At 39.1% G+C, this 23,496-nt stretch overlaps 1 protein-coding gene across 1 annotated transcript in view; it reads right to left on the bottom strand.

Annotated features, from left to right (window-relative positions):
* Window positions 1-23,496, bottom strand: part of NELL1 (neural EGFL like 1) — a 297,430-nt gene that overhangs the window by 11,328 nt on the left and 262,606 nt on the right. Inside the window, exon 16 of the mRNA XM_072864686.1 lies at window positions 7,151-7,291. Within this exon, the coding sequence (XP_072720787.1) occupies window positions 7,151-7,291 (141 nt within the window). The remainder of the gene's footprint in view (window positions 1-7,150; window positions 7,292-23,496) is intronic.

Below are 23,496 nucleotides of genomic sequence, written 5' to 3'. Positions count from 1 at the left end.
GGGCTCCTTGAATAGCATATATACAGGATGCAGGAGGATCACATTGCAGATTAGAAGGGTAGCTTTCACAGTTCAAAACTAAAAGGATTTCACAGATGAATATAAAGCCATATTGCCTACAGAGTTCCATGTAATTGCTTTACTTGTGACACAGAAATCTAATTCTGTTTCCATGTAATTTAACAGATTTATGGAAAGCCAGATGTTAGCAATTATAGAAACTTAACATTATTCATATTCTCAGTAGTACAGACCTGTTCGCACTGTACAAAGCCAACTTAATCTGTTATACATATCCAAAAGGGAAGAACACCCTATTTACGTACTGCTACTGCTGCTCTCCATTTAGCACACATAAAAAGGATGCTCCCATTAAGAGCAGCCCAAACTGGTAAATGGGACATTCTTGACAAAGAAATCAATCAAGCAAAGCTGAGTAACATAGCGTGAACATAAATTCCTAATTGCTACTCAGTTTGCTCATTTTTTTCGTTCTTTATGCAAATGATGGTTTCTTATTATTTTATGGCATTTATTATTTAAAAGTTTTAGTCATTAATCAAATATAAAAGGCTTGGACACTGCACTCATTTCCAGCTGAACTTTTAATGGAGCTAATTTTCTGAGAACATCCCTTTGGCAGTTTTTTCTTGTCGCTGATTGCATTTCTAAAAGTCAGAAAAAACCAGCCAATGTTCCCAGTAACTTGAGGAAAAGAAGTTATAAGCGTAACGTGTTTTTGTCCCTTTCACTCTTTCAGCCTCAAACCAGATTGGAGGGTGGGGAAGGAAAAAACCACAGACAAATGTTCCCATATTGTTAGCTCAAGAAAGTACTTCAGTAAACTGGAGATCAAATGGACTTGCTCATATTGACATGAGATCAGCATGTAGATGGCTATGCAAAACACTGAAGAAAGTACTCATATTTAAGGGTGCAATTTCTCTTAACAACAAGAATCGATGTGTCTACTTAGGTGTTGAAAAATTAGCCTAGTTTAAAATCCTGAACATTAGAAGAACAAAATAATCTTCTAATGAATATGAAAATTGTATGATAAGACTCTTGCATATAGGTTATTTTTTTATATCGTTCAAATCCTTGCTCAGGTCAAATTCCCCACACTCCCCTCAGGTTTTGTTTGCTTTTTCACAACTGCTCTCAGAAGGTGCGGGCCCAAAACTGGAACATTTAATGATGGGCAAGGCAAAACGGTACACAAATCTTATTTCCCCTTATAACAACACTACGTAGGAAGAAGATTAAATATTCATTTATAAATCAAGCAACTTTTAAGAACAGTGGACAAGTACATATGTGAAATAGCAAGGAGACTCCATAGTCTCTCCCTATATTTAACACAAGAACAAGATGCCTGTCTTGACTTTTGGGGGGATTAGTTCTTTCATGCATCCTGTCAACCTGTGAAAACAATCTCATTTTCACACCTGGAATAGGACTTTGCAATCTTATTCATTATATTATATATTGAGAGATATATATCTCCATTATATATTGAGATAATCTGTGGCATAAACTACTAATTAACCCAAGTAAAAGTGGCAGAGCTTTATCTCCCCGCTCCACACAGTTCCTTTTTAAGGAAAAGTGAAGATATAGTGAAAATGACCATAATCAGAAACTTGCTTGTAATGCTAGCCTTATGAGATTTCCTATCAACAAGATATAGCCAACAGCAAAGCACGTCTCTGTTGCTGAGATGTGCCACCTGAGACGTTGCACAGGACTATCATAAAACTGATCAAGATCTTCACTCTCCAAACACTCCCAATCTGTGCTTCTTTACACAAATGTATGGCAACAAGTACCTGACCATATGCATTTTAGCCGCAATGCAACTAGCCACATTTTGTGGACGGGGAAAGAAAGAAAACAAACCACCCAAGACGTGCTCATTTCCCAATATACTCTCAAAGTACATAAAGACAGCTTGGTAACATGGGCAGACAAGAAATCAGAATCAAAATGGAATAGAATAATCCCCTGAGATGCAATTGCATTTTCCATTCGTTTTGGCTGTAACAAGAAGTAATTTGCCTCAGGTTTTATGAGAGGTCCCATGGCCGCTGTATTTGAATGGGGTAGAAGACAAGCATGACTGTACATAGCAACACAAGTTCATTAACTTGGTTTTACTGAAATTTTCAACCAATCCCTAGCTCAGTTTTCAAGGCTATTCAGGTTTTAATTGTATGACTTTTCTGTAGCACCTTAATGAATGTGTGCAAGCAAGTCATGCGGCGTGGTGCCCTGTAATATCATGATAAGCTGTTGCAGAAGAAAGAACCCTACTAATGTGCTAATTTTAACTGCTATGGCACATTAAACCATTACAGTATAATGTTAACGTAAAAAATGTATGCTGGGCTCCCAAACCAATGTATGTACAAGTTAACACAACACTGTTCTGACATATCCTTTTGCACAGGCAACTTGACACTTACTGTATTTGCCTTCTTTCTAAATCAAACAAAGTGATTTGGACTCGTCTTTGAAAAAAAAATAAATCACTAAACAGATTCATTTTTAGTTAGCAAATATTTTATGATAATACTTTTATTCTATAGAGACATAATGGTCTACTAAAGAACATCGTGTAGTAAATTAGATTCTGAATATAGGATTTACTAATGCTTTCTAGAAATATAGAAATGACTAAACACAATTACCTTGAAGACATATATACGCAACTTTCTCTCAGAATACAAGAATCAGAATTTACTAAATGGAAAGTAAGCAAGATAATTTTTATTTTGCAGGATAAAATCCACAGACTCTGATATTATGACTTTAAGAAGTTTTATGAGCAGAACAGACAAAAGTCATAAACCAGCAGGTTCCAGAGTTGGTCTTGGATACTCTGTACCATACGCAAACCTTTCTGTCTACATACCACTTCTCTAACTATAGATAGAAAAGCAGTTCTCAGGCATATAGGAAGATTTTCAAAGGATGGGTCTAGCTTTTTGTTTGACACAGAAAGGGGGCAAAATAAACAAAGAACAAACCTCCTTTTCTCTTACTTTCTAATCCAGGTAACAGACAACACTGCAGCATACTATGGAGTATATGAAAGCTTCAGGAATTGATTGGAAACCCATTCAGACTTGACCCTCAAGCATCGCTGCACGCACCTTTTGTGGGAGCCTAACAGACGTGGAGTTTTCTCTCACAAGCTGCTGACTCCCACCTTTTTCCAGCTTTCATTTCCCCACAGCTACTCTAACCCTGCAGTGATGTCTAGCTATGCAACCTTTCAGGATGAAATACATGGTGAATCCTGTGGGGTTTTGGTAGGAGGAGGATCCGTGTTAAGCTTCCATACAAAATTTGCACTGATTCTTAAAGAAAATAGAAAAATAACCAACAACTGACAGGGACTGCCAGGTTGTTCTTCCTTCTGTGCTTGCAAGTCACAATATAGAGACTGAGAAACACGAAACATCATGAAAAAAAATGGAATCGGGAATTCTGCACTCCAGGGTCTGAACAGCTCTCTACAGACCGGAAGCATCTCACTTAAAGAGAGAAGGAGATTAAAACGTGTAATTTAATTTGCTTTTATTTTTCTGCTGTAGATAGGAGCGAGCTTTGTGGGACATTATTAACTTCCCAAAATACAGCATTTCTTTGCCAGTTTTTCCCTTCTTTTGGTTCTAATAATCTTAAAGGTTATCACTGAAAATTCATTGGTGAGGGTTTGTTCAATGATTACCTTATGAGGTAGCGGTATTTGGCAACAGGTACTTAGTGCAGGGAAAAAGCAATGTCAGTTGCTTCAATATGGTATCAATAGATACTAGTTAATACTGGGATATGTAGTACTTAACACTGGGATGTGTAGTACTTAATACTGGGATAGGTATCATATGACAACTCATAGTTCTCTATAAAGTATTTTTGTTTGATTACCTTAAAGCATAGCAAAGCTCCTATTAAATGAGAAAATAAAAAAAACCCCTTCCAACCTAGCAACTATAGCCCATGTGTTTTAATTGCCAAGCAAACTTTGGTAGCAACTTAGTATAGCAATTGTCTTTTGTCTGCAAGCAGTATTCTTAATAACATATTGTGAAAGGCCAGTGCCTCGTAAAAACGTTACCGCTGGAAATTAAATTACATTCTTTTAATTTGAGCCTGCTCACCATCACCTCATGAAGCTGACATCTTTTATAAAAGCATGTCCATGGAAATATATGCCCTTTTCAAAGCTGCCTTCAGTTGATATTTTGAGCAATAAAAGAATTTTCCCAAGCTTGAAGTGGCCTGGCTAAGTCATACATTCTTATTACCCAAGCTCTGGTGCAATATTACGACCTTCCCCGCTGCATCCATTGATTTACACGTTTGTCCCTTGCTAGGTGACAAACTCCACTGTTTTCTCATAGTCAATGCGAATAAAGCTTTTAGAAGCACTGAGGTATCACAAAACTTCTCAAATAGATGTTACTTTTTAAAATGTTCTGCAAGCACTACAGAGACACTGCAAGCGGTGACTCAGCTTGAAGACCACCTACATATAAAGGGAAGGAAAGGGGGTTAACCAACAGATACACAAATGCAGCCAGCAAAAGCAACCGGCTGCCTGGGCTTTGGGCAATCTCTCAGAGCTGAGTGCTCCCTCCCACTGCCTTATGATTTTCATATGTTGTTATTATTATTTTGTGGGGGAGGGTTTAATGTTTTTTTTACTTACGTTCTTAACCTATTTATTATTCTCCAAGTTTTGTCCTTCAGGGACGAAGACGAAACGTTTCAAAACATATGGAAGGGAAATGGCCCAAATGCACCTCAGGTGCGCACTAGGATTTCAGTATACGGTCTATAAAATATGCCAGGACAAAATGCTGTTGCTAAGCAGATGAACCCTCTTTTATCCAAAATAGAGTGAATGACTCTGGCCCTGACTCTAAATACTCCACCATGCAAACAAACTCTGTAATGTGATGAAAGTCAGTGTTCAAGAAACCGAGTTTTAGCTAGAATGTGTAGTGTTATCGGTCATTTTAACCAACTCTTCATTGCATTTTAAAATAAACATCATGGTTTGAAATTTCTTTGTCAATATGGGTTAGCAGAATCTTTCAATTAATTTTTAATTGGTTAACCAGTATAGCGAAATAAAATAAACTGGTTTATTCCCTTCCTCGCTGGTACCCTGCAGCAGATGGTTCAGAAAAGCTATTTAGTTAAAATAACCCCGCTAATTTCACATTCTCTTTACAACTTGCATATGGCAAGATGAGCACCTCACCTTACGAACTTCCAGCATTGCTGCGCAGGACAAAATGAGGGCAGTTTGTTTTCACGAAAACTCAGCCCTTCGTTCTCCATAGAATACAGAACATTTTGGGCTCCTTTTTGCTGGGAGGTAGCCAAGTGCCGTTCCTTCTAATAGCGATGCAATTCAAGCAATACTGGCCTTTTCAGCAACTGAGCCTAGCTCTGGCCATTCAGAACCACAGTCTTGTCTATGCACCTGTCTTCTCCCGAGACCAGCCCGAGCCTTAGATCTTCTTCGTCCCAAAACAGCTACGTAGGGTCAGCCTGACGAGGGATGGGGTTCCCCGTGCAAGCAGCACAGGTAGGCATCAGGAGTGCTACAAACGCTCCCTATCCCCAGTCGCCTCAGGGCTTTTTGAAGGTTATGTCATGTTGCTTTGACTTCTCACGAAGCGAGTTTATTCAACACTGCTCTCTCCATCGTTCCTTTTACAGTATTTAAATGCGCCAGAGGAGAATTCTTAACATTTGGGAATCTGGTTAGGAATATATGACTTTCACGTGGCATTTTATTTATTAAGTCACAAAATTCTGTAAAATTTGCCATTTTTTTTTACACAGCCACCCCAATAAGGTTCACTGCTGTGACTTTATTGAGCTGCCCTTCAGCTTAGGACAATGTGTAAAAAGCTAATATAGCTGGACAATCTACAAAATATTGGTTTTGAAAATAATTACTTTTCCTCTGCATTTTTAAATCACAATGCTATCTTATCCCAAGGACTTCTAATAGCCAAAATTTGTAAAAGATGGGAATGTTTGTTATGAGTTACAGGTAAATTTATATATTTTCATTACAAAATCTTATTCTAACTTTTACTTTAATTGTATACTTTAAATCTTAGAAAGAGCCCTTTGCACCTATGGACATAATAAATGAAACTTACAGTGTTAAAAAAAAGTCTTGCACAGAAGAAACAGAAAAACTTTCATAGGAAATTCATAGAAACGAGTAGAGATGAAGTAACTGAAATTCCAAAGAAAGGACATAGAACTATGAGAAGTGGATCTGTATCTCTATAGAAAGTTAAAATGGGATCCTTTCTAAATAGTTTTAAACTCATCTGATAAAATATCATATAGAAATTATGTATAAGGCATCCCAGAATAAGTAAAAAGGTGGAAAAATCTTAAGGCAGAGGTAAGCCACAATTACCATCTTTACTATGATTTTATTACCGCTTACTTGCTGCAGTAGCACACGAAGTCTTACAGCCAGTCAAGGGCACCCAGACTACAAGAACCAGCGCTAAATCCTCTTGGAGGCTCATCCTTCGTCCTCCCATAGAAACAACCTACAAATTCCTCTGCACCCTTTGAAAATCCTCTCCGTTCATGCTCTTAGGGCTTTATTCTGCAAACATGGTACATACAGTGATGGATGCTATTTGCATAATTCTAAAAATAAAAGGATGAAGATGCCAAGCAATGTAAAACAAACAAATCAAAGCAACACAGCCACACCCCAAATGTGTTCTCATATCACTCTGTTGAAATTTGAAAACAGAAAACCCACTCTTTGCCTTTTGTGGCCGATCATGCTCCCCAGAAAGCCTACTTGCACTTCAGGTTTTACAGCAACTTATGATGATAAATGGCGAGGCGCAGTAAGTCACACTTTGGATCTCCGACTGCCTCCCTCCTGCAATAACCATTCAAAAACGTGACGCGTCTTGAACCAGCACCCACGCTGCGTGGCTGGGGATGCTGACAAACACAGACACGCTCGCTTGCATTCTCATTTTACCCTTAAACACAGTAACTGCTCAGGACAGTGTCTCAATAGTCACTTTATAACACCATGCAGAAGGAGAAAAAAAAAAGCGCTATGCTGATCATTGCTTACCAACACAGGACTCCCCGGAAAGAGAATAGCTTCCATTGTCATGGAAACCGCTTCTGCACTCACAGTGGTACCACCCTGGGAGGTTAACACAGCGTGAATGGTTGTGACACTCAATGATCCCCTCTGCACACTCATCAATATCTGCCTCAGAGAAAAACACAAGCCAGCCAGGAAATTAATTTCCTTTGACACCAATGCTTTAGGTTTGTTTGTTTTTTTTATGTTGTTGTTTTTGTCTTTTTTCTTTTTTTTTTTTAATCAAAGTCTTCCTTTAATAGACGGATCAAGGTTTATTACGGTTCCAAACAACAGACACTTAAAACATGACTCACGTAACAACAATAAAAAAGAACAATAATACATCATGGAATTTGATACATACAAGACATTCGTTTACACCGTGATTTGATTAAAATGCAAAGCAAACATGCAGATTTTTTTGTTCGTTCTTTGTTTGTTTTTCTTTAACTCAGAAGTTACGTTTGCCTCTGCACACATAGCAGTGCAGAGCAGGTTCTCCACTGAAAAGGCAGTTTCAGCAATATTCCTGCTTCACAAACTGCACGTCCCAGGACACCTTGGAAAGAAAAAGCATTTTCTTCAGGATTTGTATTTCTAGTGTTCAGCTGCGATATTTGCAGCACTTCAGGTGCTCAGAGCACTTCGCAAACAATTGTTAATCTCTTTTGTTTATACGTTCCCAATAAATACCTAGTACATGTATAACAGTGTGTGACAAACAGAAAAAGCAGTCCGTGTTTCAGCGGCAATAAAACATTTAGCTGGAAAAGAGTGAGGCGAATGACAGCAAGTCCGTAGCAATGGAAAGGTACAGCAAGATGAAAACCCTGCTGAGTTTCCATGAATGTGCTGTTTTTATAAAGGAGTTTTTAAAATTTCTGTAACATGGTTAATAAAGATCTCATAATTGCTAGTAACCTTGGTTAATCACAGCTGGCACCTGGCTGCTTCTCCCCTTTGAGCATTTTTCAGCACATTTTGTAGGGTTGTAATTAAAATTAGCAAATTAATTATATGTTAACCTTGCGGTAATTTAAGAAGCTATTATATTCTCATTCCTCTGTTTAGCTCAAGGTTGTTTTTTGTTTTGGTTTTTTTTTAAATTTTGGACAATTTTCATCTGCGTACCCTATCAATTAAAATGAATCTCATATTATTCACAAATATTAGCCATTTTCACCCGCTGAGTTTTTTTTCTTGGCAATCGGCACATTTAAAATATGCATAAAATTGTGTACACCAAACACACAAATTCGGGGAGAATAGGCTCTGAAACTGAATTTAGTTCTGCAAGCATCAAAGGACAAATGTCTCGCGATCCTGATGTAAGACTGAGTTAGGGTTATTAAGTAGCCACAGAGCGTAGCTTTTATCTCAATTTACAAAGTACATACACCAATATGGTTTCATGGACTGCAGTGGAGTCACATTGATGTATGTTGAAATTGATTTGAATGAAACATCCTTCGATACAGTTCCATTTTCTTACATCTTACAAGCAATACCACAGAAAAGTTCCATTTTTCCTCATTGAAGTAACAATATTTATTCTTGTTGAAATATGGCTGCAAAACCTAAACAAATGCCTTTTTCCAGTTTTGTGTTCACCCTCACTCACGAATGAAGCAAGTTATCTACATAACAGGGTTATAACCACTATTTATTTCTAGCTTTATTCAGCTTTCATCTAACAATAAAGTCAATTTTTTTATGCTTTAAAATCTGTCACTGCTGCCACCTTTTCTGTACTTTTTATTTTATAGAAGCTAATTTTAGTGTTAAAACACTGCACAAATCTAGCTGTCCATCAACGATGAGTGCTGCTTGCAAACTCAGACACTTTCAATTCATTACAGCAAATGGAATTTATAACCATGATCTTTTCACATGTCATGGCTGATGGAACAAGTTTAATCCTATTTGGAAAGCGAATGACTTTGCTATTGCAGGTCAATTGCAAATGAATCCTTCTTCTTGCTTGCTTCTCTTTCCCAGTGTTGAATCAGAGAATGTTCCTGTTTAAAGATTGCTTCCTCGGGTCAGTCCTCTACTGGACCTCTATCCATTCAATTTTGCATTTTTAATTTACAAAATCAATAGAGTTTTCCTAAAGTTCATTTCTAAACTTGAGCCCTTTTGAAAGTGTATTTGATTTAGGCTCATGGTGTAGGATACTAATTGACTGGTAGATTACTTTTCAGAAAGCCTGTCTGCCAGGATACCAAAACTAAACAGCAGTTAACTTCATGGAAGAAGAGCGTCAGTGTATGAGTCTCTGGATTATGTCAAAAAAGTAAAAAAATACACAGAACTATTTCAAGACTAGATGACTTTATTGTGGTCGTACCACACCTGTCTATAGCTTTCGTCCACTGATGTTTAGGGAGACACAAACCAATTTCTTAAACCAGCAGAGCTGGGAAAACTGGATTCGCTTTGAGTTGTATAGGTTCTTCCTTTACTTCCTTGATCTCCTTAAACCGGTGGAGTTACACCAGCACTGCCCTACCCATGCCACGGACACAGAGCAAGGGAAAAGGAGGTGCTGTGCGGGCTGCTTTGGGAAAATCTCCTCCCATGAAAGACACCATTGATGCAGAAGCAACTAGTAAAAAAAAAAAAAACTCCTTCAAGCCCTGCTCCCTACCACTGCCTCTCCTCACCCAGAGCCATTTCCAGCTTACGGGAGGTGCCCTGCTCCTCTCCTCGTTGGGTTAAACTCAGCACTCCCCCTTGCTCCTCAGCCCAGCCTTCTGCCTGCGCGTGGGCGTGCGTGCTGGACACGGGCTGGGCTGATGGTGCGGGGAGGAGAACGGGGAAGCAATCCTTCCCCTGCTTCTGCAGCAAGTTAGTATTCCTTTGGCAACACAGCAGCAGCAGCGCCATGTAATATAATATGCACGAAGAGTAGTATAAACAGGGAAAACCATTAGCAGCTTCTCCATTTGTCTAATACATTGCAGTTTCTTATTTCCATGCTTAAAATGATGTACATAAAGAGCAAAAGGGGAGAAAATACTATGATTAGGTCTGTAAGCTTCTCCTGTGGTCTTGTGCATTATTTGTAGCAGATGTATAAACATATCTCTGCAGGTATAAGAAAATATTATGGATTTGTTTTAGAAACTCAGAATGATTTAAGATGCTCATAATACCAAGAGGGAACTGCAACTAACAGCTTTATAAAATGGTGTATCATATACCATGACAGTACTTAGTTCACCTAATAGACCATTTCCATCTGGACATACTATGGCTTTTGAAAACCCCTTTTTGAGGACTTTTTCTGCATAGGAAGATGTTGCTATACATAATGGCCAGTTCAGGGAATTAGAATCAATTCACCTTGCTTCATCTTTGCTTTTCCATCTTTAGATCCTAGCACTATATTTGCATACTTGCCTCAGGATGAATATCTTTCTATCAAAGTCTGGTTTTGGGTTTTGCTATACAATTTGAGCTATATATGCACTATTTGTGTGTGTGCGTGTTTTGTGTGTGCAGGTGCTGCCAGAATACACTATATACCCTTTCTTCATAAAGTTATGTTAAGCTGAAATGAAAGTGTATACCTCTGACCTGAGAGTGAAAACAGTACAAAAATGATAACCATTCTTCAAAGGAGCACAGAAAAACCTGTTCAGAAATTCTGTGAGGACACAGGCCAGAGGAAACAACGGGTGGACATTTTTTGGCTGTGTTCCCACGCTTTAGGTCTTGCCTGCCCGCAATGCTCCTGGCAGCAGAGCGAGCACGCGGCTCTCGGGGCTCCAGGCTCTGCCTCCTCACAGCATCGCAGCATCCCGCCATGGATGGCGGAGCCTGAGCCTTTACACGCACATCTTCACCTTGTCATCCCACGCGGCTAAGCCATGGTCACAAAAGTCAGTGAAAACACATTCACCGACTCACAAATTTGTATGGGCTTTCTGTATATCTGCGTTAATAGCTAGACAGTCTAAAACAGTGCTCGTGAGAAACGGCAAATTTAGTATTTCTTTGGGCACTGAAAATTTCCCATAACCTTAATTTGCTTCTGTAGTCTTTGGCTAAATATCTGCACTACCTTTGCATTAAGTGAAATAGTGTTCATTTCTAGCTGAAGTGAAAAGCCTTTTCTAATTCAACATAAGACATCGCTGCTCTTACCCCCGTGGAACTATTTTTCAGTTTTTTCATTCAAGCCTTCTTACAGCATTCACGTAAAAGGAGATCCTGTATAGACCGTTCCACTGCTTGCTTTTACCCCACTCAGTTATTTAACTGTCATTAGTACAGAATTGTTAATGGATCTGGCAACACTCCACTATAATGGCTTTGCAAAAGCTCAAAAATGGCACATTTTTGTATTGTGGAATACAGGCAACAGTTGCTTTTGAATAAGCGCTTGCAGAATGTTAATCCTGTCCTTTAAGGACAGGTCTGTAATTTTTACTTTTACCATCCCAGCTTCTTGCATTATTCATAAAGGTATTTATGCAGACAAGATAAATAGGATAATTTACCTCAAAATAAAACACAATGGCTTCAGAACCCAGTGAAAAAGTAAAATTAAAATAATTCAATCTTTTCTAATGCTTCATCACATTTAAGTCACTGTGTGATAATACTGAAAGGAAAACTGTTCAGCATCATGTAATAGCTAGCAATCTACAGTTCCAATGAGACAGAAGAGTTTTATTACAAAAGTGTCTGTTCATCAAACTCTTACTGTGCTCTTTTTCATGCAAAAAAGATAAGATCCGTATCTTTAGCTCTCTGTTGATCAGGAGACCTAAAAGCAGGAAAAGCCTGTACTAACAAGAAAGGATCACACAGGTCTCAAGCTTCCTGAATTAAAATCGTACCCTGACAGTTAACTCCAGAGCATTACAGCTTTGTGTTCCACCTTAGGGTATTTTTCTTCAACATAAAAACACCAGAAAAATTCACCCAGCCAGCCGAGGCATAAGTTCTATGTAAAATACGGCCTCTTCTCATCTCCTCCTCTTGCATGAGCCTCACTTCCACAAGACAGAGATAGAGAGAAAGGGATATCACTGCCAGCACTATGCAAACAGCTTCCCCGCTGCAAAGGAGTCATTCGACTACTTCAAATAAACCCTGAAAGCAAAGACAATCACTTTGGATGAGCAGAGATGAAAAATTCTCTCTCTCTCTCTTTCTCTAAAAAATCTCCCACCTGCCTACCTTTATGCCAAATTCAGTTCACGTAAGCAAATAAGAATTCTACTGTTTTACATAAACTTATATACAGGCTGAATTTTATCCTTTATTATTAACTCTTATATTGGCTATACTATTAAATCTCTACATTAGCTTTGACAGGCCGCCACAGTTATCAAGAAGGGCCTGCGTTTATTTTTAGATATATGCAATACAAAGCAGAAATACATCGACATCGGCCACCCTTAACGTCTGCTAGATTTTTGCCAGTGCAAAGTAGAAGGGGCTACAACACTCTGACCTTGTCACAGGTTTACAACGCAGCGTGCCTGGAATACCAATGATACAGCAATGGTACAGCAATTTAGCTATTAAACAAATGGTAACTTAGAAGAACACAGATAACTATATAATTTAGTTACATTTGAATAATGACTCATGGCTGTTGCTCAATCTCATGGGGCCAGTTCATTCTTAAGACTACAGAGATACCAAAAATCAGAAAGGACGGGAAAGACATCTGTCTGAGCCCTATCTACTGACATTTTTAATCACCAATTTCTTGTCTCGTAGCTTTAAGTGTCTCAGGCGGTACAGATTCCCCCTCTCTCTAACTGGAGCTAGTAGCAGGCTTTGGAATAGTTGCTCAGGAAATTTTTCCTTGACATTTAGCCTCTTTTTTAATTACTTTCATTTTAACTCATTAGGAGATTTTGGGCAAACAATCAGCACCAAATAACATATTTCTCTCTCCTCAGCAGTCACGGCTGTTTTCACAGCCTGATTTTAATTGCATTATATTTATATTGGCCTTTGCAGTTCCTTCTCAGGCAGGAATAGTTTTGCCTGAATAAATGGTACAGGCTTTGCTCCATTTTTCTATTTTGAGGATACAGCAGTAAACCATAAAACTTTAAATTTGTTGAGATAGTGAATACAACTCAAATTCATGAATAATCAAACCCACGCAACAGTTTAATGGTACTAAATGGCTTTCAGGGATGAAAGGTGTGCCCACCACTCATTATAATTAAAGAACAGCTGTAACATGCTTTATTGTGTAATTCTGGATTGGTGTTATCAAGATTTTTAATCACCTGAAACTCATGTGCAAATTTAGAATGATGAGTTGAACAATAATAAATGGAATTAAATTCATATCAGAATGATAACACAGACTAGTTGTACCAGCAATTTTTAAGATTAATTCTTTTAATATATAACATCTAATTTACTGAAATTAATTTTTAATACACACTCCAAGATGATGTCTTTATCAGTTTAGTGCATACGTCTCTCTCACACCCTTGTATTTGTCTATTTGTATGCTAAATATGCAGCACACTTGGGGTATGCAACCTAAAGGTCCTGGATGGTCCAAATAAACATCACTTCACAACACTGGAGCTGAAACAAGAGGGTTTTATTCTCATATTTAAAGATTGCTGGGTGATGTAGGAAATAAGAATTGCAGACAGATTGCTCAATGGAAAGCACGGCAGGAATATACTAGGCAGGGTGAAGAACTATTTCATATTTAGTTTCTGAGTTTAGTTTCATATTTAGTTTCATATTGAGTTTCCATTGCAAACAGGATTTTAATTATCACTCTACAAGCCAGAAACAGACTGACTTCACAATTAATAGGTTAAGTTTCAAACTGAGGCAGAGACTGTCAAATTTGAGGCCTATGGTCAACATGCCTTTCAAATTACATCCTCCTGAAAGCAGCAGGGCTATTAGCCCAACGTTTATTGTATTTGGGCTCTTCCTATGTCTTGTAAGGATACTGCCGTCATGCTTGATGTAGCTGGCTTGGAGGGAGGTGCAGGGAACACATAGTTCAAAAGAGCCTGCTTGCAAACTCCAACCATTGCTGGACTGATGCCTCACAACTTTAGGACAAAAGTTTAGCTCATTGCCTACTCGCACCTTGTACCTGCTGGCAGCATCCCACAGTTCTCCAGGAACGCACCTCTCATACTCTCATGACATCATGCTCTTCCTAAACCTAGCAGAGCACTTTGTCAGGACCCTGAATTTATTCTTTTTCTACCTACTTAGGCAGAAAGAGGTAGAAATAGTGTGTAAACTCCATGCTAAGGTTACCCATGTAACTCAATCTGGTAGCATTTCTGGTAGAAACTCAACTGCAGAACACTAGTACAGTATTTATTCAATTTGTTTTTAACATTTCCTACAGTAGAACAGAGAGATATCATGTGCAATTTACAGCTGAGATAACTAAGGCAGAGAGATACAGTGAATTGCCCAAAGTTGCCCAAACCCATGTGCGAGAAGCTCTTCAGTTCTGTAATGCCAGTCCACTGTCCTGTCATTTAGGTGACCATTTCTCTATTCCCTATAAAAGTGTTCTCAAACACCCAGACAGAGGCAAGGCCAACCTACACTCCCTTCATGACTCATGAACATGGGCTTTATTTTTGAAGAGTGTTCAGTATCTTCATCCCTGATTACTAATTCAATTAAATTGTGATACTGGAGTTGCATCTGCCTATATTATACATGAGCAGCTATTCAGAATATTAGATATGCATACTAGAATAAAAGGAGAGAACAAGATCAACAGGAGAGGTCTATCGTGTCAATAGACTGCAATCAATGAAGCCCTCAGCACACAGAGGTATACTTTTACACAGCTAGGATTATGTAGATTTAAAATTTAAAAAAAGTTCAAATCCATCCTTAACAGCACAGTATTTTTATGCACAAAGCTGCTTTAAGCCAGTTCAAAGCATAACTTCTGTAAATTCAGATTAATTTAATTCACAATGACATTACAACTACATTGACAATGGTGAGATCATACTAAAAACACTAGAGATTGCAGAGTTACATTTCAGAAAATCTGCATGGCTAAAAACATTAAATACCTGATAAAAAGATTAATATATCAACCAGAATTTAAAAACAAAACAAAGCAAAACAAACAAACAATTGATTTTGGCATGCTGCAATTAAAGAGTTGCACATTTGTTGCCAAGATCACAAAATTTGAGAAGAATTACCTAATGAGCATATATGTTAAAACAAAATAGTTGATGGGAGCCAACCAGCTGGAAAGTAGCTTGGCAGAAAAGGACCTGGGGGTCCTGGTGGACAGCAAGTTGAACATGAACCAGCAAGGTGACCCTGCTGTAAAGAAGGCAAACGGTTTCTTTGGCTGCATTAGGCAAAGCATTGCCAGCAGGTCGAGGGAGGTGATCCTTCCCCTCTGCTCAGCGCTGGTGAGGCCACACCTGGAGTGCTGGGTCCAGTTCTGGCCTCCCCAGTACGAGAGAGACCTGTCATACTGAAGACACTTCAATGAAGGGCCACAAGGATGATTAAGGGTCTGGAGCATGTCACATATGAGGAAAGGCTGAGAGAGCTGGGACTGTTTAGCCTAGAGAAGAGAAGGCTCCAGGGGGATCTTACCCAGTGCATATAAATACCCAAAGGGAGGGTACAAAGCGGACAGAGCCAGGCTCTTTTCAGTGGTGCCCAGTGACAGGACCAGAGGCAATGGGCACAAACTGAAACACAGGAGGTTCCCTCTGAGCATCAGGAAACACTTGTTTACCATAAGAGTGACTGAGCACTGGCACAGGTTGCCCAGAGAAGTTGCGGAGCCTCCATCCTTGGAGATATTCAAAAGCTGTCTGGACAGGGTCCTGGGCAACTGGCTTTAGATGGCCTTGCCTGAGTAGCGGAGTTGGACAAGATGACGTCCAGAGGTCCCTTCCAACCTCAACCATTCTGTCATTCTTTGATTCTGTCTCAGAAGGAATGCTCGCTCCAAAGAAAACTGCTAAAGTAAACTGGATGCAGGCTGCAAATTGGTTCATCAGAGCTACAAAAGATGAATGTAACCTCTTATAAAGCAGGACACCGACAAACAGCATTCTCTACCCAACGTACCAATTGTCTGTAATCCAGTGGATTGCGCAAAAAGAATCATTCGATATGACACTGGCTCTATGTATAAAAGCTTCGTTGATGAGCCTTAGCATTATTATCCAATGCTAGCAGACTACTTCATGCACAGTCTTTGGTACAATGCATAACCAATATATCACTCTATCTAGCACTTGAAATGCTAAAGTTCAACATCAAAAAGTCATACAAATAGCCTATTATCTTACCTAGCACATCCTGTGACAGAGAATAAATGCTCCCTACCATACATTCTTCGGTGATCTGCCTCAACCAATTTTAAAATGACACATGAGGAGTCCTCCTCCACTTCATTGGGAAGATTATATTGCAGCCCAATAGTCCACAGTGTTAGGAAGTTCTTTTGATTAGTTTGAGCCCTTCCATAATCGAATATGGTTCAGACAAAATAACACTTGTCAAAACAATTTCACTGCTAACAGGAGGCAGCAGCTGATGAGAAAATGATAAAAAGCACATTTTCTTCACTGTGGCCGGGGTGGGGGAGTGTCGGCCGTTCTCCTCAAAATTCCCATGTATACCATTGTACCAAAGGGCACAAGAAGCAAAGCCAAATTGCAGGTTTAGATTATAATAGTGTGCACGCCCTATAGCACCTCTGAGAGTTTAATAATAATGGGAAATATTCTCAATTAGTTTTTTTAAATCTTGAAATGATTAGCAGCTTCAGAAAAACATTTTCATTCATACAGTAATAAAATCTCCCAAGGAAGCAAATCCCCAAACAAGCAGTGTAAAAAGAGCTCTTGAGATTGTAAGCGGAATAATGTAAAGCTCTGTATCCTTAATTAGGGAAGAAAATGGTTCAGGAAGTGCTGATCAATATAGTGCAAATGATAAAAACGCACACCTTTGGAGGACATACGAACACAGTTTCATAAAAAGGATTAAATTTGTGGTGGGTCTTCCACACAGCGCACTAGATTGCAACTGCTCTCATTCAATGGAAGATCCCCATCCACCTTGGAGCGTAGGTATTTCTTTCTGGTAATAAGAAGGGTACACAAAAAGACCCTACGCAAAAGATATCAAGTAACAAAAGACTGGAAGGGTTGTTTAAGAGGAGAAATCAAGACTCTTGCATCACTTAGCCTATCTCCTTTTGTTCCTAATGCAAGTAAAAACCATTCTCTGTTTTGGTCTGCTTGAACCTTCTCCAGTCTCACCACCTTCCATCTGTTCCCTGGCCCCCCAGCGCAGTTAAATTTACCCAGTTTCCAAACTCCATCACAGCATGTGCAGAGTCATAAAAAGCAGTTTGCTGCTGTAATTTCCCATGCACAATCCAGTAAGTTTGAGAAACAGGAAAAAAGCACGTTTTCCCAGTTAACTTGGACGGCACCATATTTCATCGCACTAAATAATCAGAGTCAAAATGTTGCAAAAAATCTAGTAGAATTTGCTAAGCAAACACAACAGTCCAAACATCTCACTGACACATTCAGAACGAAGGCGAGGATTCATCCCACCTGACTAGAGATGCTCAACAACCGTCCTGTGCATCCTCAGTAGTCAATGAGACGAGATACAGCCTTTCAAAAGGTAATACTGACTGCTTAAAACCTTCTGGTTTTTTTCATCAACTCGAATCAGGCCCTTCATTTTAATGTTAAACTTATTTGTTCTATATGTTATAACACACTTAAAAACTGTAAACATTTATATGTACTTCCAATCAAGCTAAAAAAATTCCCCCATGGAAAATTCAAAATTCTTGGTTTCCATTACAAAGAAAAATTTTTTCAAAAACTCTTCAAACCCACCTTAAAATGAACTTCCCATTTTACATGCAGTTCTAAATACAACTAAAGACAATAAAGTATACTAGCAGGTATGAAAGCACAGTGTTGCATACAGTAAAATCTTCCAGGTGAAAAACTCCACAAATATTCAGGATTAAAAACTTCAGTCATTACTGTCAGCCTTCTTTTTAAATACTGCAATGAGTATTTCCAAATAAATAAGAAGTGGCTGTTTCCTTAGCATAAAATGTGCACTTTGAAAGCACACGCTCTCTCTTTCATTTTTTAATTACAGACTGAATTTTTAACTTCACTAAACCATTAGTTGCAGACTTTGATCAGACCCCAGTTTTCCCAGCCTAGGCGCTGCTTCAGACATCAATAATTCCAATTAAACCAAGTCTGAGATATGACTACATCATTTCACTACGCAATTAAAAATGTGCAACTGAAATAAGTAGAAAATCCTGAAAGAAAAGCCAGGGGACTCATCAAATGTTAATAATATAACAATAAATACACTGCACTTCTATACCATCTTTCATCCTGTGATCTCAAAATACTTCCTAAGTATTATGGAATATTACAATACTTGGTAAAAAAGTAAAAATATAAAAAAACTTTGTTTATTTGATTATCTGAAAGGGGTTTGATTATTTGGGATGAAGATACAGTCGCCAACGCTTATTGCATGAATAAGACATCCACTCATTAAAAATACACATTTATCCAAATTGGTTTTGTGCCCCTCATTTCATTGAATTAACTAAGTTTTATTACATGTAAGTTGAATGTAATTGCTTTTCAACAGCATTCCCAAAGTTAGGAGTTTCTCATAATAGTTGATTTTATTATTTGAATACCACAATGTAATTTAGTCTCTTAAAATGCACTAACCTATACAACTGTTCTGCAAAAACATATCTGCAAAAGCTGGCACATAAAACTAGATTTTATTACACTAGAAGGATCCTTTTGAACTTTGTTGAATCTCAAACAGCTACATGATCTAAATATTAGCGCTGGGAGTTTTTGGGCAGTTCCAAAGACTCAATGAATTTAGCTAGATGAGTAAATTGAGGATTAGAAGCAACAGCTACCTGAGGTTTAACATTGGTGCTACTATTGCCCCTGTGTTCGATCTTGAAAAATTTCTCTGCATTTCTGTTTATTTGGAAGCAAAATTTTTTGATACTACAGAAACCTTTAGTAGCTCTTCAGTATATACTTCAGATAGGATGTTGATTAATGAACATACAAAATGTTATCATTTTACAAAGAGTTTTTATTTATGCATATACGTATATGCAGAGTCTCTGTTTCAGAGCTTCATTATCAGTGAAATGAGTTTGATCTATGGCACACAGAATACCAGAACATCAAGAATCCAAAAAAGTGAGCATCTCTGAAAAAAAAAGCTGTCCCATATGTATTTATGCATTTAGGAAGATGACTACTCTGGGAGGGGGGGTGAATGACACCAGAAAAACTCCCACCAAACAAACTGAAAACAAAGCCCTTATACTGTCCCTTTAGAATTTTTTTTCCCTAATTGCACTGGATATGTTTCTTCTCACACAAGGACCACATAATCTTTCTACAAAGCCTACGGTCTCCAGCATGCACACTAGATCCAGATCAAAGACTGGGTGAGGTGAGCTGTTCCAGACAATACGACAACTGTGTCACGAACAAGGACAACAGCAGTGGTCACGTAGCCGTGAACATCAGAGGATATGAGCAAGAAAAGGGTTGTAGGGAAAGCTTTTCCACGGTAGAAAATATGATCTAAGCCAACAAATGGTAACAGGCAGTAGAAATCATTCTGAGAGCCCCATGAAAGCACCTAATACGTCGCAGTCTGTAAGATTTAAATCACTTGAGAGTCAGTTAAAAAAAATGCTTACTGTCTGACAGTGACTTAGGCCAATGGTCACTCTAAAATAGATGAACACTAAATACTAGTAAAGCATGCAGCATGCCATTGTCAAGGAACTTGGGACCACCAAAACAGAATATAAAATATCTGGCTTTCCAAAACAAGGTTTTCACAGATATACTGATTGTGAAATACAGCAGAGAAAAGGCAAATTGTAAGATGTGTATTTCATTTGGTTCTTAACCTGCGCCAACTTAGAAATCCTACAGACTATCTTCTAATTTATTAAATACAGTAAAAAAGCTGCCTTCATTACTTATCCTTCAGTTACATAACATACCACCCCAAAATTTGCCAGTCTTTTAGATGCAAATCTTATTTTCTTTAACCTAAAGTCAAAATATCTACCTTTTTTTCTTAAGAAGAGGTCATTTATTATGCTCCTAAGGACATTTTCTTGGTAAAACTAGCTCATTCTTCAGTAAGTGAAAATGCGGTCTCTGGCCTCACGGATTTTTACTCCTCAAAATAATTTTAGTTCAAACCACATCACAGCCTGCATACAGCTGTTTCAGAAATGCATCCAAACATACATCTAAATTATAATCCCATCCAATATGGTCACTTCAAGCACTGACAGAAAGTTACTACCATTAAGATGTTGTCTTCATTTGGTTTAAACCGCTAACGTACACCTGTATTTTAACAAGAAGCTCCTGCAGAATCATCCTGCTGGATTGATAAACACAGGGTACCAAGAAAGGTGAGAGAGGAAAGCTACTAGCAGACAAGAAGGAACTGGAATAAGAGAATATTTACAGCCCTCTTCCACTTCAGCCAGCTCTGCCTCTCTAAAGTGTAGCTAGGAAAGAACCAGTGTTACTGAGTAAACATGTTTATTTCTGTGAAACTTTTTACTTCAGCAAAGACTGTGTGTATTTCATTAGTGTGTCTCAGCTTTTATCCTACAGAATTAGAAATAAAAGGGCTGAGTCACCAGCTGCTAGTTCACAAAGACTGGCAGCCTTACCTGTGCCAAACTGAAAATGTTTGTTGGGCAGAGGGACCAGGAGGCGAGGGATGCAGTGCCTGCGGGGACCGTGCTCAGAGTAAGGGCAGGATCACACCGGCATCTGGGATGGCACCGGTGTCTTTCCTGTGTCTCACGAGAATTTCAGAAGGAGCTTACGGGAGCCCAATTAACCAAATGCACAATTCTTTCTTCTTCTTCAGTTATTTTGATTTTCACCTTACAATGAAGCACTTGCATACAAAGTACATTGCTACCTACCTTTTAATGACATTTCCTTCCTATGGAAAGGTGAGCATTAAACTGAGAGTTAGCTATTTTATTACAGTGCCATTGGCTAGCAGTCAGATACCAAATTGTATGCATGGCCCTTTTTGCCTTTGAAAAAGAAAGGAAAAAAAGAAGAAGAAAGGAAAAAAAGAAGAAGAAAGGAAAAAAAGAAGAAGAAAGGAAAAAAAGAAGAAGAAAGGAAAAAAAGGAAAGGAAAAAAAAAAAGAAAGAAAAAGACCAAAATGACATTATCTTGCTGTCCTTTATTTACAGCAGAAGAAAATCTGTTCCAGATTTTTGAAATCATTTCTACAGGTCTGCATTTCCAACAGGTGACAATCACCTGTTGCTCATCCTGTACAATTGATGTAAGCTGTAGAGGGCTAATTGTATCCCATCTTTCCACAACAATCTTGATTCCCACAAAAGACATCGAAACCCCTTCAAGAAAAAATAGTATAGAGCAAGATCCATCTCACCTAGCTTTAGATGTCTAGAATGTCTGCGTATTACAGACAGTTATCTGGTCCCCATTTATCATCAATGGAAAGTTGGGTGCTTTTAGGCTACAACTCATCTAACATCTACTTCAGATGCCTCCTTAGGAGAAGTTGCATCATGCATTAGAAATACCTATATCTCTCCACTGACTATAACAAGAAGTTTAGCTGACTTCCTCAAAGGCAGACAGCCATAATTTCTCCCATTAAAACAGGGAAAGACAAATTCTACTTCACTTGGCAACGTGCGCATCTACATGAAAAGGAATCAGTGACAACTGTGCTGAGGGGGTTTGTAAATCTAAGTCACGCATCAGAATCTCAGACTAATTCAGGCTGGCTTGCACGTCAGGAGGTCTCTGGTCCAAGTTGCTGCACCCAGCTGGGCCCACCATGAGGGAAGACCAGGCTGCTCAGGTCTTGAAATCCAGGCAGGTCTTGAAAACCTCCAAGGACTGAGACTGCACAGCCTCCCTGGGCTTTTGCCCCATGAGGAAAAAGCAGGAACCTCTCTCGTTCCAATATGTCTGTTGTCTTTTGTCTCCTCTCTCTGCATCCCTGTAAAAAGCCTGGCTCCATCTTCTTGGTAACGTCCCGTAGGTGCTGGGGAGCTGCTGTTAGGTTCCCATGAAGCTGTGTCCCTGTTCCTCAGTCTCTCTGCACGGACAAGTGCTCCAGCGCTGATCATCCTAATGGCTTTCTGCAGATCAAGCTGCCAGTTATTGATGTTTTTCTTGTTGGGGGGCAGGGGGTTGTGGGTGCCAAACAGGACACAATATTCCAGATTATTCCAGATGTGGCCTCCTGAGTAAAGGGGGATAATCACTGCCCTCCTGGCTGTGTTACTCTTCATATGGCCCTGGCCTGGGAAATTCCTCCTTTTGTGTCTGCTATGGCTCCCCACGGAGCGGGCTGTCTCCCTCTGACTGATTTTCTCCAGGCAGCTGTCTCCTCCCTGGCCACCGCAGGTATTTTAAAGGCCTGGTTCGTGCTTCCTTCACTTTTCCCTCTGCTTGTTGCTCTGTGGGCACTGGCCTCCTGTTTAGATGTGCCCTCTTGAGACATCATGTGGGCAGCTGATGCACTTTTGCACTAGCAGCAATAACAACTGTAACAGACCGCATCAGCTGCGAGGAAGGGCTCCACAGGACCAATGTGAAGTCATTTGCTCCGCAAGCTGAAGATGAATGAGAAGAGATCATCTTCAGGGCGGTGTTGTTTGGCTAGCATGTAGGCAAGTAAGCTACTGGGGCTGTTTTGGCCTCTTTAACGGTCCAGTGGGGCACACTGGATGGAGGAAACAGTTTGAAAGATATGAAAACAGTGCTTCTAACAATGCTTTAAGGGAGATATACTTTACAATAAGCCCTTGCCTGCTTTTTATTGTTCTTTTATCCATTTTTATATCTTCCTGTTTTCTTTCCCTTTTATTTTTTTTTCCTGGTATATAATAAAAAGTTCAGGTGACAGTATAAAGAAAAGTTTAAAAAGATGCCAATCTTAGCACAAGGAAGTATTCGATACACCGAGCAACACAACAGCTTCCTTTTTGTTGGACACGCTTTGAGGCTTTGTCCTAGGTTGGGTGGTTTTTTTGGTTGCTCTGACTATTCCAGAAAAGTATTCCTACCCTTTCAAAGCCAAACAACCCACACATGCTCTGCTGGCAAATGCACGAATAAGCTCTGTGCCTTCTCACACATGCCAGTGATCATTCACGCCTTGTTCAAATTCTTTTTATAAGACCTCCACAACAGAGAGGTTTTGGCATTAGCACTCTG

The sequence above is a fragment of the Ciconia boyciana genome, chromosome 6, assembly GCF_034638445.1.
Source record: "Ciconia boyciana chromosome 6, ASM3463844v1, whole genome shotgun sequence".
Classification (NCBI taxonomy): Eukaryota; Metazoa; Chordata; class Aves; order Ciconiiformes; family Ciconiidae; genus Ciconia; species Ciconia boyciana.
Note: the sequence above shows the minus strand (reverse complement) of the source record. Positions and strands in the feature narration are given on the sequence as shown.